The sequence below is a fragment of the Theropithecus gelada genome, chromosome 9 (genome assembly GCF_003255815.1).
Source record: "Theropithecus gelada isolate Dixy chromosome 9, Tgel_1.0, whole genome shotgun sequence".
Classification (NCBI taxonomy): Eukaryota; Metazoa; Chordata; class Mammalia; order Primates; family Cercopithecidae; genus Theropithecus; species Theropithecus gelada.
This window is the reverse complement of record NC_037677.1, coordinates 36,433,653-36,450,980: the sequence shown is the minus strand read 5'-3', so window position 1 is coordinate 36,450,980 and position 17,328 is coordinate 36,433,653. Positions and strand designations below refer to the sequence as shown.

At 48.9% G+C, this 17,328-nt stretch overlaps 1 protein-coding gene across 3 annotated transcripts; it reads right to left on the bottom strand.

Moving 5' to 3' along the window:
• Positions 1-846: 846 nt before the first annotated feature.
• On the bottom strand, positions 847-12,422 carry UCMA (upper zone of growth plate and cartilage matrix associated). 3 transcript variants are annotated; one of them, XM_025397353.1, is made up of 5 exons: positions 12,311-12,422; positions 11,845-11,910; positions 11,648-11,743; positions 7,788-7,886; positions 847-1,282 (listed from the first exon to the last, which is right to left on the bottom strand). In XM_025397353.1, the coding sequence occupies exons 1-5, from the start codon at positions 12,366-12,368 to the stop codon at positions 1,185-1,187; spliced, it is 417 nt and encodes a 138-aa protein (XP_025253138.1). In that variant the 5' UTR covers positions 12,369-12,422; the 3' UTR covers positions 847-1,184. The 3 variants fall into 3 exon arrangements, with proteins under 3 accessions (XP_025253138.1, XP_025253139.1, XP_025253140.1); XM_025397354.1 differs by lacking the exon at positions 11,648-11,743; XM_025397355.1 differs by lacking the exons at positions 11,648-11,743; positions 11,845-11,910.
• Between the last annotated feature and the right edge of the window lie 4,906 nt (positions 12,423-17,328).

The window sequence follows — 17,328 nt, the reverse complement described above, 5'->3', positions numbered from 1 at the left end:
AGCTGCGGGTTCCTAAACAGCCTTTCTGTTTAGCCAAGCCTGAAGGCATTGGGATGGGTGGTAGCAGTACATGATCACATAGCTAGGGTCTGCACTAGGCACCTGGTTAAGTCTAACTTGGTTAAATTTAATGGAGCTGGAGGCGAGATTTGCTGTCTGAAAAGACACCATGAATAGTATATATTTCAAATACCCCTGTCCCCTACCCAGGACTTTTCTGGTCTTAATTTACTTGCTTTCAGAAAGGATCGGCAAAGATGCCCAGCAATAGGAAGCACAGAACCTCTTCAAAGAGAAATTCGATTTAGCCAGTTTAAAGTATGTAGAAGTCGGCTGGGTGCAGTGGCTCGCCTGTAATCCAGCACTTTGGAAGGCCGAGGTGAGTGAATTGCTTGAGCTCAAGTGTTCAAGATCAGCCTGGACAACATGGCAAGACCCCGTCTCTCCTGAAAATACAAAAACTAGCTGGGCATGGTGGTACGTGCCTGGAGTCCCAGATACTTGGGAGAATGAAGTGGGAGGATCACCTAAGCCTGGAAGGTCGGGGCCGCAGTGAGCCATGATCTTGCCACTGCACTGCAGCCTGGGTGACAGAGTGAGACCCTGTCTCAAAAAAAAAAAAAAAAAAATTATAACCCAGCATTTCATGTCCAGAAATCGATCACACTGATGGAGGACTGGGTGAGTCAACTCTAGCATATTCAGTGGCATACGAGACATACTGAGAAGAGTGAGCAATGCTCCTCAAGTTCAAGCTTTCAAACACCTAATTCAGCGAGAATCACATCACTCAGGGGAGACAGCATGACACCCCTCGGCTGGAGATTTGAGAAGATAATACACAAGGTTGATTCAGCGTTTTTATTTGTAAGCCATAAGCAAATATGTGATTCTTGACTGATTCTTTTGCTTGGGAACGAAGCCAGGGGAAGCCGCTGTAGGTTTGGTGCTAGGAGGCCCTGCAGGCAGTTGCTCACCTCAGAAGATGGTCCGCAAAGAGGTGAAAGTCAGGGCACTTTCACACACTGGAAGGAAGGGCATGTGTCTTTTCCAGGGCTGCTGGCCACTGCAGACCCGAGGCCGAGACCCTCTGAGGGGCCAGTTTGCATGGGAAAGATTGCTGGAACACGGGGATGCCAATGTGTGCTACAAGCTTCATCTTCTTGGCTGGCTTCACGACGCGATCAGATGTGGTGGCGATTGTAGAGATAGGATGGGTGCAGGCCGTCATAGTGCCACTGGCGCCACTGCTCCACAGCCTCCCGGCTCCTCTCTTCCTGCTCTGGGGCGGAAAGACAAAGCCACCTGTTAGGACAGGAGGACTCTGACCCGCCACTGAGCCCAGCAGCCATCAGCCAAACCCCTGCCCTGTGGTGACCTGCACTGAGAGTACTAGTGAGCCTGGTGAGAGAAGGCCAGGGCTGGTGGGCATCCAGAGCATGTGAGCTGGCAGGCCCCGTATATAGGTCAGGCCCAGATGGGTGAAGGTCACAGGCAGGTGGAGACCAGGGCTGGGCATCTCAGGCTCTTCTGCCTGCACAGCCAGTGTAGGAGAGCAGAGGCTTATGCAACCCTGTTTCAAAGATGTAACAACCAAGACACAGGATGAAAAAGTAACAGCACAGTAGCAGGAATGGACTATTGGAAGGACATGTAAGAAAAATAAGGGACTACAAAACATGCCTTGAAAACATGAAGGAAATCATTGTTGACTTGGAGTTTTTTCCTCCACACTGTTCTGAATTAATTTTCTTTTTCTTTCTTTCTTTCTTGTTTTGTTTTGTTTTGAGACAGCGTCTCAGTCTGTCACCCAGGCTGGAGTGCAGTGGCATGATCATGACTCACTGCGGCCTCAACCTCCCAGGGCTCAGGCAATCCTCCCACTTCAGCCTCCTGTGCCACCACGCCTGGCTAATTTTTTAATTTTTTTGTAGAGATGGAATTTCACTGTGTTGTCCAGGCTGGTCTCCAACTCCTAGTCTCAAGCAACCCTCCTGCCTCAGCCTCCCAAAGTCCTGGGAGTGGCTGGGTGGGGTGGCTCATGCCTGTAATCCCAGCACTTTGCGAGGCTGAGGCCGGTGGATAACCTGAGGTCGGGAATTCGAGACTAACCTGGCCAACATGGTGAAACCCCGTCTCTACTAAAAAATACAAAAATTAGCCAGGCGTGGTGACATACACCTGTAATCCCAGCTACTTGGGAGGCTGAAGTATGAGAATCACTTGAACCTGGGAGGTGGAGGATGCAGTGAGCTGAGATCATGCCACTGCACTCCAACCTGGGTGACAGAGTGAGATACTATTTCAAAAAAAGAAAAAGAGGGAAGGGAAGGGAAGGGAAGAGGGAAGGAAGGAAGGAAGGAAGGAAGGAAGGAAGGAAGGAAGGAAGGAAGGAAGGAAGGAAGGAANAGAAAGAAAGAAAGAAAGAAAGAAAGAAAGAAAGAAAGAAAGAAAGAAAGAAAGAAAGAAAGAAAGAAAAGAAAGAAAGAAAGAAAGAAAAGAAAGAAAGAAAGAAAGAAAGAAAGGAGGGAGGGAGGGAAGGAAGGAAGGAAGGAAAGAAAGAAAAAGGAAGAAAGAGAGAGAGAGAGAAAGAGTTTAAATGGCAAGTTTTATGTTATGTGTGTTTTACCCCATTTTTAAAATGTATTTGTCAAAGATGTTGGAAGGATGGGAAATCCTAACAGAAGATGATGTCAAGAATTAAAGAACCAAGATGTCTTTCTCACCTCTGTTTCCTCAAATGTGGACCTCACCAAGAAGCCCATGAACCTGATTTTGGTACTATAGAAAGTGAAACTGGCATGGCAATGGCCAACAGGACCGCCCAGTGGCTTCAGGGTATGAGGAATGAGAATGTTGCTTTGGTCCTTAGCACCCGTGAGAGCCGCGTGCTCAGGCCTAGTCTCACCTTGGCCCAGTTGGGTGCAGGGCCCAGTGACCAGGGCATGTTGAGGCACCACAGCTGCCAGGAGTGTTTCCTTCCTATGTGGGAACAGAGCTGGTGCTCCCCTTGGTGCTGAAAAACCCATTAGGTACTTGATAGCCCAGGGTCAGCCTGGAGCTCACAGAGCCAGGCCCAGGCCAGAGCTTTGTGTGTTCATCTTCAGCTCTTTCGGACATTTCTCAAGCCCAGTAGACCAGCTACTCTTTGCCAACCCTGAGAGTGTGGTTTTGACGTAGAAGTTGACTCAGCATCCCTTTTTTTGTTGTTTTTGTTTCTGAGACAAGTTCTCATTCTATTGCCCAAGCAGAAGTGCAGTGGCGCAATCATAGCTCACGGCAGCCTCCTGGGTTCCAGTGATTCTTCAGCCTCAGCCTCCCAAGTTGCTGGGACTACACGCATGCACCACCATGCCCGGCTAATTTTTAATAGAGACGGGGTCTCGTTATGTTGCCAGGGCTAAACACCTTGGCCTCCCAAAGTCCTGGGACTACAGGCTTGAGACGTGGTGCCTGGTGGGCATCCTTTTATGAAGTAAGTACTTTGGGAAGATGTCGAATATCCAACTGCTATCAGTAACCCTTAGGATAAGTGACTCGGGAGCGGGCTCAGAGGCTCACACCTATAATCTCAGCACTGTGGAAGGCCAAGGCGGGCGGATCACCTCAAGTCGGGAGTTCAAGATCAGCCTGGCCAACATGGTGAAACCCCGTCTCTACTAAAAATACAAAAATTAGCAGGGCGTGGTGGCCTGTAATCCCAGCTACTCAGGAGGCTGAGTCAGGAGAATCACTTGAACCTGGGAGGTGGAGGTTGCAGTGAGCTGAGACTGCACCACTGCACTCCACCCTGGGCGACAGAGCGAGATTCCGTCAAAAAGAAAAAGAAAAAGAAAAAAAAAGAGTAGGTGACTCAGATAAGACAGCTAGCTGAAACCAGGGTCCTGACTGACAGGTATGTCAGGGGCCTCAGGGGAGGGCTTAGAAGTCAGACACCTTGAGCCCCAGGGATGGTTTCAGCCAAGCAAGACCCTGTACAACATTGTGAGCCAAAGGCAAGGGAGAGGAAAGAAGATTGATATGATTTCCACCTTTTCCAAAACTCATCCTCAGGAGGCCAGGCCTGCTCCACCTTGTGACCCCTGCCTTGATGGAGCTCTGGGGAGACCCCCTGAGGGCTACTCTGCTTTATCTTTCTCACTCACTCCATCCAGGGGCCAATTTGTGGATCAAAGAAGCCCTCCAAGACTTCTGTGCATTTGCTCATCGTTGATTTACAAGAACAGGAGCTTTGCTGGCAAATAAGCCTTGGGGTTCTAATGCTAGGGCTATCTACTACCTACGTCTCTTTGGGTATTCATGTATCCTTTCTAAGCCTCAGTTTTTTTATTTTTGATGTGGGTTTGTTTGTTTGTTTGTTTGTTTTTGAGACAGGGTCTTGCTGTGTTGCCCAGGCTGGAGTGCAGTGGCATGATCATAGTCACTCTAGCCTTGAACTCCCCAGGATCAAGCGATCCTCTCTCAACCACCCAAGTAGCTGGGACTACTGGCAGATGCCAGCAGCCCAGCTAATTTTCTCATTTTTGGTAAGACCGCGTCTCTCTATGTTGCTCAGGCTGGTCTCGAGCTCCTGGGTTAAAGCCATCCTCCTGCCTCAGCCTCCAGAGTAGCTGGGCCTACAGGCACATGCCACTATGCCCGCCTTATGTTTTTTAATTGAATTTTTTTTTTCTTTTGTAGAGACAGGGCCTCGCTTAGTTGCCCAAACTGGTCTTGAACGCCTGGCTTCAAGTGATGCTCCCACTTTAGCCTCCCAAAGTGCTGGGATTACAGGTGTGAGCCACGGTGCCCAACCTGAGCCTCAGTTTTTGAAACCATGAGCTGGAAATTGTAAGACCTGTCTCAGAGGCAGGTTGTGAGGATTAGGTGGCCCCTTACAGTGCCCGGCAGAGCAAGGGCTCAAGGACAACAGCTTCTGGAACTGCATTCCCCAAAGACCTGTGTTTTCTCCATCTGTGTGGGCAAGACCTAGGGCCTCCTGTCTCCTCCTCCTGTAAGAGGACCTGCAGGCGCCCAACGCTGCATCCCGAATTCATCACGAAAGGGAAAACGGTGAATGTTTTTCCATCTCCATGCTACAGTTTTGGACCTAAAACATTTAAAACTGCTCAAAATAGAATACTATTTTAATAGTATAAGTCCAAATCACACTGAAGGAATTTTGAAGGCCACATTCTCAACTTTTAAATGCTTCTCCCCCAGCTGCCCACCAAGATAAACACATCTCTAGCAGAAGCGTGTGCTTCCAAGCTGCCACAGCCTGAAGTTTTCCCGGTACGTTCCTAAGGAAGTTTGATTTGCCAGGATCCAAGCCCGACACCTGTTTGCAGGGCTCAGCCAGGTGCCACCTGCAGGGCAATGGGCACAGCCTGTAGCACTTGACCCGGGGTGATTTCCTTTTCACTAGGAGATGCCTTCCGAGGGTGCTGCCTCCCCAGTCCATCAGAGCCAACAGCCAGGAGAACTGAAAGAGCTGACTCCCTCCAACAAAGGCGACCTAAACTGGGGCCTCATGTCCAAGTTCACGTGCACCCAGGAAGTACCAGGTGATTTTCCTCAGGAGTATTACAATCTTGAAATTTGGAGAAAGACCAAATAAACAAATAAATAAATAAACAAACAGGGCTAGGTGCAGTGGCCCACGCCTATAATCCCAGCACTTTGGGAGACTGACATGGGCAGATTACTTGAGGTCAGGAGTTCGTGACCAGCCTGGCCAACATGGTAAATCCCTGTCTCTACCCAAAATACAAAAAATTAGCTGGGCGTAGTGGTGCACACCTGTAATCCCAGCTACTCGGGAGGCTGAGACAGGAGAATCTCTTGAACTCGGAAGTGGAGTTTGTGGTGAGCTGAGATCATGCCACTGTACTCCAGCCTGGGCGACAGAACAAGACTCCGTCCCCCCACCCCCCAAAAAAAAAGGAAAAGAAATACACACACATACACATATTCTCTAGTATACTGGTCTGATCCCCATTAAATGGTCTTAAGGATGTTTGGTGTGGGTGACCCTTGAGGGTACTTCATAGACAGCAAAATTAAATTCCACCCCGTGGGAGGCTGTGGCTCAAAGGCAGGGCATCCTCTACCCGTGTCCCCAGCTGCACCATCCTCCACAGAGCCCTGGTGCAGCCAGCACTTTCTGAGAGCAGAGAGGAACCCTGTCTACTGAGGGGTTGAGGGCAGGAATGAAGTGTGCAGATTGCCTGGCCAAAGATACTGGTCTCTCTGGGCCTTTTTTTTTCTTTGAGACAGAGTCTGGCTCTGTTGCCCAGGCTGGAGTGCAGTGGTGTGATCTCAGCTTACTGCAATCTCCGCCTCCAAGTTTCAAGCAATTCGCCTGCCTCAGCCTCCTGAGTAGCTCAGACTGCAGGTGTGCGCCACCACGCCTGGCTAATTTTTTTGTATTTTTAGTAGAGACGGGGTTTCACCATGTTGGCCAGGGTAGTCTCAAACTCCTGACCTCAAGTGATCCGCCCGCCTCAGCCCCCGAAAACTCTTGGCCTCCCTGGGCCTTTCCTACTCTTTATTTTTTGCTAGTAAGCAAAAGACCAAGGCTTAGCGAAGAGGATATAAATAGGAGAAGCATAAAGCCACAAGAAAACCATACAGAAATTTTCAGGGATCTGATGTTTTTGGATGAGTTGGAGCCTGAAGATGGGCTGTAGATGTCGATGCTGGGGCTGGGGTGAGAGGGTAGAAGGCAAGGTGTTTTCTGAGTTCAGTTTTCCTGGTTTGCTTCTGCCAGGAAGTAAAGAGGCTGAGTACATTGAATAGGTCAATAAAGGTCTTGATTTTCCAGGATGGAGAAGGACCTGGAGCCAGGACATTGACGTGGATATAAGGCACCTGTGAGTGAGTTTGGAATCTGCCCAATATGATCCTACCAAGGAACTTAAGCCTAAGTTCTCGTGCTTAGACGGAGAACACAGACCGGCACGGTGATGCCCAAGTAGGAGGAGGGAGGGAAAGGAGTTTTATATCCACGCAGTCAGCAAACAGTTGCCGCATCCCCACAGTCCCCAAGCCAATGGGAATAAGGGTATTCTGTCCCCTTCCACACCTTCTCAAGTTCTGTGTAGCCATTTTTCTCCCTTCTTTTTTTTTTGAGATGGAGTTTCGCTCTTGTTGCCCAGGCTGCGGTGAAGTGGCGCAATCTTGGCTCACTGCAACCTCTGCCCCCGAATTCAAGTGATTCTCCTGCCTCAGTCTGTGGAGTAGCTGGGATTACAGGCGTGCGCCAGCACGCCCAGCTAATTTTTGTATTTTTAGTAGAGATGGGGTTTCGCCATGTTGGCCAGGCTGGTCTCAAACTCCTGACCTCAGGTGATCCACCCGCCTCGGCCTCCCAAAGTGCTGGGATAACAGGCACGAGCCACTGCGCCTGGCCCTCCCTTTTTTTCAAGGCTCTTGTGGATATGAATTGAAAGTAGACCTTCCCTTTTCTCCCTCCTCCAATGAAAAGTTCAATACCAGCCTGGCCAACATGGAGAAACCCTGTCTTTACTAAATATACAAAAATTAGCTGGGGGCGTCTGTAATCCCAGCTACTCTGGAGGCTGAGGCAGGAGAATCGCTTGAACTTGGGAGGTGGAGGTTGCAGTGAGCCAAGATTGCGCCACTGCATTCCAACCTGGGCAACAGAACAAGACTCTGTCTCAAAAACACACACACACACACACACACACACACACACACAAGTTGGGTAGAAGAAGAGAAAACAAACCATGTGATTTCTCCCCAAAGCTCCACCTCCCTGAAGACACTGACTGAAGAGCTCTTACCATCGTTTTGTTCCTCCACAAAGTTCTCAAATTCATTCCTTTGTTCCTCGTAATATTCTCTCCGCAACTCATCAGCCCGAAGCTTCTGCCTGTTTTCCGCTGTGAAAGCAAAAGAAGCAAGAGTTGCCCCCCAGGAATGAGGACATTTAGGGGCACACACTTAGGGGAACACAGTTCATCTGAGAAGTCACATCTGGTTGAGGGGTGAGTGGTTTGTGGGGGATTGTGGTTGGAGACTTCCCTGAAATTATTTACTCCTGACATAGACTTTAAAATTTGAAGGTGATTGTCGCATCCAGCTGCCTCATTTGCAGGTGAGAAGACAGAGGCCCCAAAGAGTAAAATGATTTAGCTCTGCTGATAAAGTTGGTGGTGTATCCAAGTATACCAGGCCACTGGGAAACCAGAAATCCCATGCTGAGAAATGAATTCCATAAAGGAATAATCCAACTTCATCTCACAGCCATGCAACATTTTCAAACACTTATCACGGCCAGGATGTAGGCTAAGCACTGGAATTAAAAAGCCAAGTAAGAAAGATTCCATCCCTCCAGCCAAGTATGGTGGCTCACGCCTATGAGCTTAGCTACTAGGGAGGCTAAAGCAGGAGGCTAAAGCAGGAGGGTTGCTGGAGGCCAGGAGTTCAGGGCTGCAGTGAGATATGATCGCGCTGCTGCACTCCACCCCAGGCAACAGAGCGAGACCCTGCCTCAAAAAATAAATAAACAAAATCCTTCCCTCTGCTTAAGAGACCTATAGTTCAATAAGGAGAAAGATATAAGACAAGTTTTACCAAGCATTACAGCTGTTGGAATAAAAATCCCCGGTTGTCTGGAGGAAACGATGTAAAGGTCTCTCCTTTCAAGGTATTTCCCCCAACACGAGCTTCAACTGGAGAAACCCAAGAAGCCAGGGAGGCCACGTCTAGGGCAAGAAGAACCGGTCCCTCAGCACGCCTCACAGTCTTACAGTGGGATTCCCCTCACATCAAATGAGGGAGACGGAGGTACTGGTTTTTTGCCCCATCAACTCTGATGTGCAACAGGAGGCTGGGGGATGATGAAGGAAGCAGAGAAAGGGGAAAGTCATGGTTCCCTATCCCCCAACCCACATTACAGAGGTGCTGGGAGAAGCAACGAAAAGTCTTTGCAAAATGATAATATTGGAAGCCATCTCAGGCCAGGTGCGGTGGCTCATGCCTGTAATCACAGCACTTAGGCCAAGGCAGGCGGATCGCTTGAGGTCAGGAGTTCAAGGCCAGCCTGGCCAACATGGCGAAACCCCGTCTCTACTAAAAATACAAAAATTAGCCGGGTGTGGTGGCGGGCACCTATAATCCCAGCTACTTGGGAGGCTGAGGCAGGAGAATTGCTTGAACCGGGGAAGTGGAGGTTGAGATCGCACCACTGCACTCCAGCCTGGGCGACAGAGCAAGACTCTGTCTCAAAATAAATAAATAAACAAACAGAAACCATCTCAAATCCTTCTTGGAAGTAAGATGCTTACGTTAATAAATTATATAAATACTAGTTATTTCTGTTACTTTTTTATTATTTAGGTTAACTCAGATTAAAAATCAAGTTAACTGTGAACTGGGCTTAGTGCAGATTCCAGACGTCTGGAATGTTGCTTCCCAAACGTCTGCCGTTACCTACTTAGTTGCAAGAAACTTGAGTCTGTCAGGAGGGGTTGGTTATCCCATCCATACCCGTGCCCCACCTCTCACTCGGCATCCACACATTTCTCAGAGGAGATTCAGGCTCAGAGACATGCATGACCTAACAGAGGTCACACAGCAGGTTGGGGGAGAGCTAGGACACCAGGCTCCTACACGCCACTGCCGGCTCAGCTTCCCTCTTCCCACCCACTGTGGGTCCTGATGTTGCTCCAAGTGCCAGAAAGCCGTTGTGGGAGGTGCAGGGGCTTAGGGTTTAGGAAGCGGGTACTTAGTAAGTCACTGCCAATTCCTAAAGAAACATTCTCTGTCCCCTGTGTACTCAGGACAGGAAATAATATTCCCAAATGGCCTTTTCAGAGGTGCCACAAACTGGAGCTTTGAGGTTATGAATAGTAACAATTTAATCCTCAGGACAAGATAGTAATTTTATATTATGCGTCATTCTGTGCATTGTGTACGTTCCTTCTCAAGAACATGCATTCATCACACTCTCTTTTCACCATTTATCCCAGAGGCGTAGAGATGTCAGATGCCTGTCTCCTGGTTCCAAATTCAAGTTGATTGAAGTGTCTGTGACCTGCCCTTTATCCAACCTGAGGGATCGCTGGGCACTGCCCTCCTGCCATCCACAGGAGTTGACCGGGTGACAACAGATGCGTTCACACATCTGGGTGTTCACCAAGCTGTCCTGCACCTCCCACGACTAATAGACACACCGAGCTTCTGTCCCAGGTGAGGAGCTTCAGGTTAAATGGTGTACTCATTGTTTGGAGTCAGCTTAAGGGGACAGAAGAGGCTGTGCGCGGTGGCTCATGCCTGTAATCTCAGCACTTTAGGAGGCCGAAGCAGGTGGGTCACCTGAGGTCAGGAGTTCTAGACCAAAATTAGCCAGGCATGGTGGCAAGCGCCTGTAATCCCAGCTACATGGGAGGCTGAGGCAGAAGTATTACCCGACCTGGGAGGTGGAGGTTGCAATGAGCCAAGATCCTGCCATTGCACTCCGGCCTGGGTGACAGTGAGACTCCAGCTCAAAAAAAAAAAAAAAAAAAGAGGACAGAAGCTATTTGCCTGGCCTAAAATTGTGCATTTCTCCTGGAAGTCTGTCAGAAGATTGCTTTTTCAATTTTGATCAAGAACAGTCCAGCTTCCCTCCCAACCTTTCAGTGCTTCTTGACATTGACCAACTTTTAAATATCAAGTTGTATGAGGCCTGGAGGTTTTCCTAGCATTGTTATGCTTATCAGAATTTTTTTTTTTTTAAAGAAATTTCATCTCCAAGCATTTCTATCTCTGTTCTTCCCATCATTTGAAAATAGTCCTGTTATTTTTACCAAGCAAATCACCTTGCTGAGTGCCCTGAAGAATACAAAGAGTTCATTCACGCACGGGCACGAGGAGGAAAGACTCAAGCCAGAGACTTGGGCGGTAGGGTCTGAGCTCAGCGTCTTGGAAGAAGCAGATTCAGGAGGAGAAACTCAAATGCCCTCAGGGGTTGACAGGTCAAAGGCATGAGGACCCTGAAGCCGGGACTCCACAGGCCCTACAGCAGACTGTGCAGACAGGCTCACCCCAGTGCATTGAAAATGAAAACGTAAAAAAAAACTGCCGGTTGAACACAGCTCTTTCAGAGCCTTGTAAATAAGGAAATTAGGACCAGAGGGAGGAAGTAGCCAAGGCCACTTAGCAGCACAGCTGTCCCCAAACTCACATTTCTCAGCACCCAGTGTCCTGTGCCTTCCCGTTGTGCGAAGCTGTTGCTTTTACACAGAAGGTGTGCTGTGCCAGTACTCGCAAAGCCCACACTGATGTGTGGAGCTCCTCCAGACCGGAACATAGATTTCCCTCCCTACACCTTTCTGAAATCAAATGCATTTTATCCCTGTTAGGTGCATTTAAGATAGTAATCTAACATAGCCAAGAAGCGGGACAAGAGGACCTGTCTCCAGGTATCTTTGCAGAGGTGGGGCCTCCTTACCCTGACAAAGTATTCAATCCAATGTACGACCTACAGTCAGGAAATAGGGTGTAATTTCTCATTTACAGCTGCAGTCCCTTTGAAACCCAAGGACCTGGGGTGAGCCCTTGGTATCTCCTTGCATCCTACCGCCTGGCTGACTGGGAGAGGAGGAGCCGGGACATGCAAGCAGAGGTGGTGATGGGGGGATCCCTCCAGCATCCTTACCATTGACCTCATCTCGGGACTTGGGGGACCGCTTGCCGCGCCTCTTGAGGAAATTCGAGGCATCTGATTCCTGCATGAAAATCTTCTGTTTTGCATCTGAAACCCAGGAGAGGCCTGTTACCAGCAGCATGGGGATGCCCAGGCTGCTGCTTCACTGGCTGCACTTGCCCTGCCCCGTGGGTGGCCCCTGCACTCACCTTCACTCGCCTCTTCTTCTGCCGCCTGTGCGGTGCCCACAGATGCACCGGTTCCCTCTCTCAGTACTGCAGGACAAGGGCACAGAGTGAGTCTGCAGTGTCAGAGGGGAGCCCAGACCCTGAGTTGAGCCCCCATCCTGCTTTCCAGGCTAAGCGTCCTGTCAGGCCTTGGCAGGGGCCCCGTGCTGTCTCACATACCAGCTGCAGAGCCAGTCTCCCCAGGAACCCACCAAGCAAGTTAGCTTGAGTTTTCTTTCTATTTTGTTTCTTTCTTTACTTTTTTTTTTTTTTTCTGTATTACATTGTGTTCTACACACACACACACACACACACACCCACACACACACACCGCTTAACAATAAGCATACCCCTTTTTACCTGCATCTCCTGAGCAGCCTTACCTGTGCCTGGCAAGTCTCCCTTACCATGTAACTAACACCCTCCACCTTGACCCTCCCGTACTCACTAGACAGAAGCACCACGGCGCAGAAGCAAGACAGCAGGAGGGCCTGTCTCCAAGTCATCTTTGCAGAGGTGGGGGCTCCGTCCAGGACCCACAGGGCAGACCAGGCGTCCTGCACCCTCCCAGGTCCTCACTTCTGAGGCAGGCAGCCCAGGCGAGAGGGAGGACTGGGGAGGGAAGAGAGAGAGAGAGGCAGGAGGCTGGGATGCCACTGGGGGAGAGGAGGAGGGGGCCGGGCTGCCCTCTCTATTGGCTGCTCCTGGATGAAGCACCAGAGATGTTTTTGGCACCTGGCAAACGTCTCCAGAAGCAGAGCTTGTAGTTAGGGCCCTGGCTGAGACGGATTTGGAGTGGCCTTTCCAATGTCCGTGTCTGGGGATCTGCTGCTGGGAAGGCTCATCCTAATAGTCAGGGTTCCAGAGACCAAGGGCTGTGTCAAGGAGGTCCTGGCACCTACTCCAGGGACGTTAGGGCCCTGGTCCTCAGGGTTGAAGCATGGGTGGGGATGAGGAGGAAGAGGGGATCAATGGGGGAGTTTTGATCCAAATGTCAGGCAAGGAGGGCCCATAATGACTGGAACACCCATCAGGGCGACACACAGACGTGGGTCATGCTGACAGTGACCAGAGAACAGCTAACCTGATGCGCTGCTCCCAGCTGATGCTCACTGCCAAGCCAAACACAAACCCCTGGGGCCACGCGTCCCAGAGCCCTTTAAAGACAGCAAGGCCAAGAGGCCAAGTCCTCTCAGCTAGCACATTCTATATCCTAGTTGTGATGGGGGGGAGACAAATGTTTTATGGCCTCCTTGTGTGGCACGTGGGGGGCAATGGTGATATGCCAGCGAGTTTACAAGTTTCCCTATAGACCCAAGGAAGTCATTGGTCAAGCTGGGAGCAGGACACACGGCTCGTGACGCTGATTCAGTCTGGATGAAGACCTGGTATTTGCTAAGTGGACAGCTCCTGTCAGACTTAATCTCATGGGGGGGACTTCTAGACACCATTGTCATGGAGACAGATCCTATTTCTGTGGCCCGAGAGGAGAAATGCTATCTGGATGCTCCAGGATGCTCTGGCTCAGCACTAGAGAACTGGGTCTTTCACAGAGAAATAAGGAACCAGAAAAAAATTCAGAAATGTGGTCCTGACTCACGGGACTCTCACTTTCCCCACTCATCTGTGTCAACACAGTCCGCTCCGAGGGATGTCAAAGGAGTTAAAATTTTTTTTTTAAACCGTCACTCTCTTGCCCAACACACAAGCGTTCACATCATATCTACAGCATTTCCTTCTTATTGCTCCTGAGACCTGAGGAAGGATGTTCATCTGTATTCTCCACGAGGCTCCTGGAGGCTGAGTTCTGACAGTCCCCTGGTTCCAAGGTCACAATTTGCCCTTTGGTACAATCCTTACTTCATCCCTACCAAATGGGGGACTCTCAGGGACATCATTAGTCCTCTGAGAATGAAGTGAAATGAAATAACACAATATATTATTTATTTATTTATTTATTTATTTATTTATTTATTTATTGGAGACAGGGTCTTGCTTTGCTGCCCAGGCTGGAGTGCAGTGTTGCAATCATAGCTCACTGTAGCCTTCACCTCCCCAGCCTCGGGTGATCCTTTCCTGCTCAGCCTCGGGAGTAGCTGGGACTACAGGTGCCACCACACCTGGCTAATTTTTTTTTTTTTTTTTTTTTTTGAGACAGAGTTTCACTCTTGTTGCCCAGGCTGGAGTGCAATGGCACAATCTCGGCTCACTGCAACGTTCGTCTCCCGGGTTAAAGCAATTCTCCTGCCTCAGCCTCCTGAGTAGCGGGGATTACAGGCATGCACCACCATGCCCAGCTAATTTTGTATTTTTAATAGAGATGGGGTTTCTCCGTGTTGGTCAGGCTGGTCTTGAACTCCTGACCTCAGGTGATCCATCCACCTTGGCCTCCCAAAGTGCTGGGATTCCAGGCGTGAGCCACTGTGCCTGGCCTACACCTGGTTAATTTTTAAATTTTTTGTAGAGACAGGGTCTCCCTATGTTGCCTAGGCTGGTCTCAAACTCCTGGGCTCAAGCATTCCTCCTACCTCAGCCTCTCACAGTGCTGAAATTACAGGCAAGAGCTCCCATGCCCAGCCAACTATATATTCATAATATGAGGTATATTAATGGGCTTTTGAATGTTTGTTTCAAGTTAACATTTATAAGTGGGCCGTGGCATCCTCTGCGACCTTATTTACATGAACACCTCTCCCCAAGAGTCATTTCAACTTTACATGAGTTATGCCCTCAGTTCCTGGTAGACCAAGTGGTGTATTGAGTCAATGCCATCATCAACACTCAACAAAGTTAAACAGGCAAAAAAGGCTTCATTCAAGACTTGTGCACTCAGCCAGGCATGGTGGCTCACGCTTGTAATCCCAGCACTTAGGGAGGCCGAGGCAGGAGGATTGCTTGAGCCCAGGAGTTCGAGACCAGCCTGGGCAACATAGTGAGACCCTGTCTCTATTTTAAAAATAATAATAATAAAAGAGTTGTGCAATAGAGGAGAGAACCTGGGCTCGATTCTGCTGAACCAAGGAGCTGGAGTGGTTTAAAGAGCTGCAGGGGTAGGTAATCATAGGCCACTATGTTTGCTAATTGGTCTTCACAGCTCAGAGTAAGGTGTCCACTGAATTTATGCCCCTACCTTTCCACAGAGATCAGGAGATAGGGTGCTACCTCCTTCGATGTTTGCTTTTCAAAAAATGACCCCAGCCACCTGTGGTGGTGCATGCCTGTAATCCTATCACTTTGGGAGGCCGAGGCAGCAGGATTGCTTGAGCCCAGGAGTTCAAGGCCAGCCTGGGCAACATAGGGAGAGCTTGTCTCTACAAAATATCAAAAAATTAGCAGGGTATGGTGACACATGCCTGTAGTCCCAGCTCCTCAGGAGGCAGAAGTGGGAGGATCACTCCTCCTCAAGGAGGTTGAGGCTGCAGTGAGCTGTGATCACACCACTGCACTCCAACCTGGGTGACAGAATGAGACCCTGTCTCAAAAAAAAAAAAAAAAAATTATCCTTAGGTTGGTCCTTAAGAAAGACGTTTACTGGGTTGTAAAGCTGAAAGATGTTGTGTATATTTCAAAAGGTCAGAGAAAGAATTTGCAATTGCAAGTTTCTTTCTTTTTAATTTTCATTTTTCTTTATTTTCATTTTATTTTATTTTAGACAGAGTTTCACTCTGTCCCCCAGGCTGGAGTGTGGTGGCGCAATCAGGTCTCACTGCAGCCTCGAACTTCTGGGCTCAGGGGATCCCCCCACCTCAGTCTCCCGGGTAGCTGGGACAACAGGTGCATGCCATCACGCCCGGCTAATTTTTTAAAAATTACTATTTTTAGTAAGAGGCAAGGTCTTGCTATGTTGCCCAGGCTGGTCTCAAACTTCTGCGCTCATGCAATCCTCCTTGTCTCAACCTCCCGAAGTGCTGAGACTACCCACATGAGCCACCATGCCTGGCTACAATTCCGAGTTTTCTAAAGTGATTGTGACAAGAAAAGGGAGGTCAGGGGCCTACAGTTGGGAAGAAGCCTTCTAAAGTTTAACCAGACCAGGGAGAACGGTAACATCATCTTGGTTATCTAAGTCAGTTCTTCACAGAGCACCCCAAATTTCACTCTTCTGCTTGAGAAAGACCTTAAGCCCGATGATACATAAACTTGCAAATTTCAGGTTCCTGGATGTGTGCTTTCTTATGACTAGCCCATTGAAATGAGCTCATCAATGTTTTCTTTCAATGCTTTCATACCAGAGCACTTTGGTTGATGAATTCAGCAAACATTTATGAAGCATCTGGTCTGTACCAGCACCATATTAGGTATGAACAAGATGGCAACATCCCCTCAAAGAGATACCACAGCACTGAAGGAGATGGGTGAATTAATGAACATTTTAAATACGATGTGAAGCCAGGTGCGGTGGCTTATGCCTGTAATTCCTGCACTTTGGGAGGCCATGGTGGGCGCATCACCTGAGGTCAGGAGTTCGAGACCAGCCTGGCCAACAGGGCAAAACCCTGTCTCTACTGATAATACAAAAATTAGCCGGGTGTCGTGGCACATGCCTGTAATCCCAGTTACTCGGGAGGCTGAGGCCGGAGAATCGCTTGAACCCGGGAGGTGGAGGTTGCAGCGAGCCAAGATCCTGCCACTGCACTCCAGCCTGGGCGACAGTGGGAGATTCCATCTAAAATAAATAAATAAATAAATATAATGTGAGAGTTCCTCAAAATAGTAAATAGAGTTACACATGACCCAGGAATTCCACTTGTAGATATGTACTCTAGAAATGAAAATATCTACTGTAGATGTGAAAACATAGGTCCACACAAATACTTGTACACAAATGTGCACATCAGCATTATCCATGATCGACAAAGGACAGAAACAACCCAAAGTCCGTCACCTGATGAATGGATAAACATGTGGTATATCCGTACAATGGAGTATTGTTCAGCCATAAAAAGGGATGAGGACGCTGGGCGCGGTGGCTCACACCTATAATCCCAGCACTTGGGAGGCTGAGGCAAGTGGATCACCTGAGGTCAGGAGTTCAAGACCAGCCTGGTCAACATGGTGAAACCCTGTCTCTACCAAAAATACAAAAATTAGCTGGGCGTGGTGGCGGGCGCCTGTAGTCCCAGCTACTCAGGAGGCTGAGGCAGGAGAATTGCTTAAATCCAGGAGGCGGAGGTTTCGGTGAGCCAAGATTGTGCCATTGAACTTCAGCCTGGGTGACAAGAGCAAAGCTTCATCTCAAAAAAAAAAAAAAAAAAAGGGGGGGGATGAGGTATGGATGCATGCTACAACTAGATGTGCCTCGACAACATTATGCTGATTGAAAGAAACCAGTCACAAAAGGCTACAGGTTTCAGGATTCTATTTACATGAAATGTCTAGAATAGGCCAATCCCCAGAGACAGACCAAAGATTAAGTGATTGTCCAAGGCTTTGAGGTTAGGAAATATGGGGAGTGAGTGTTAATTT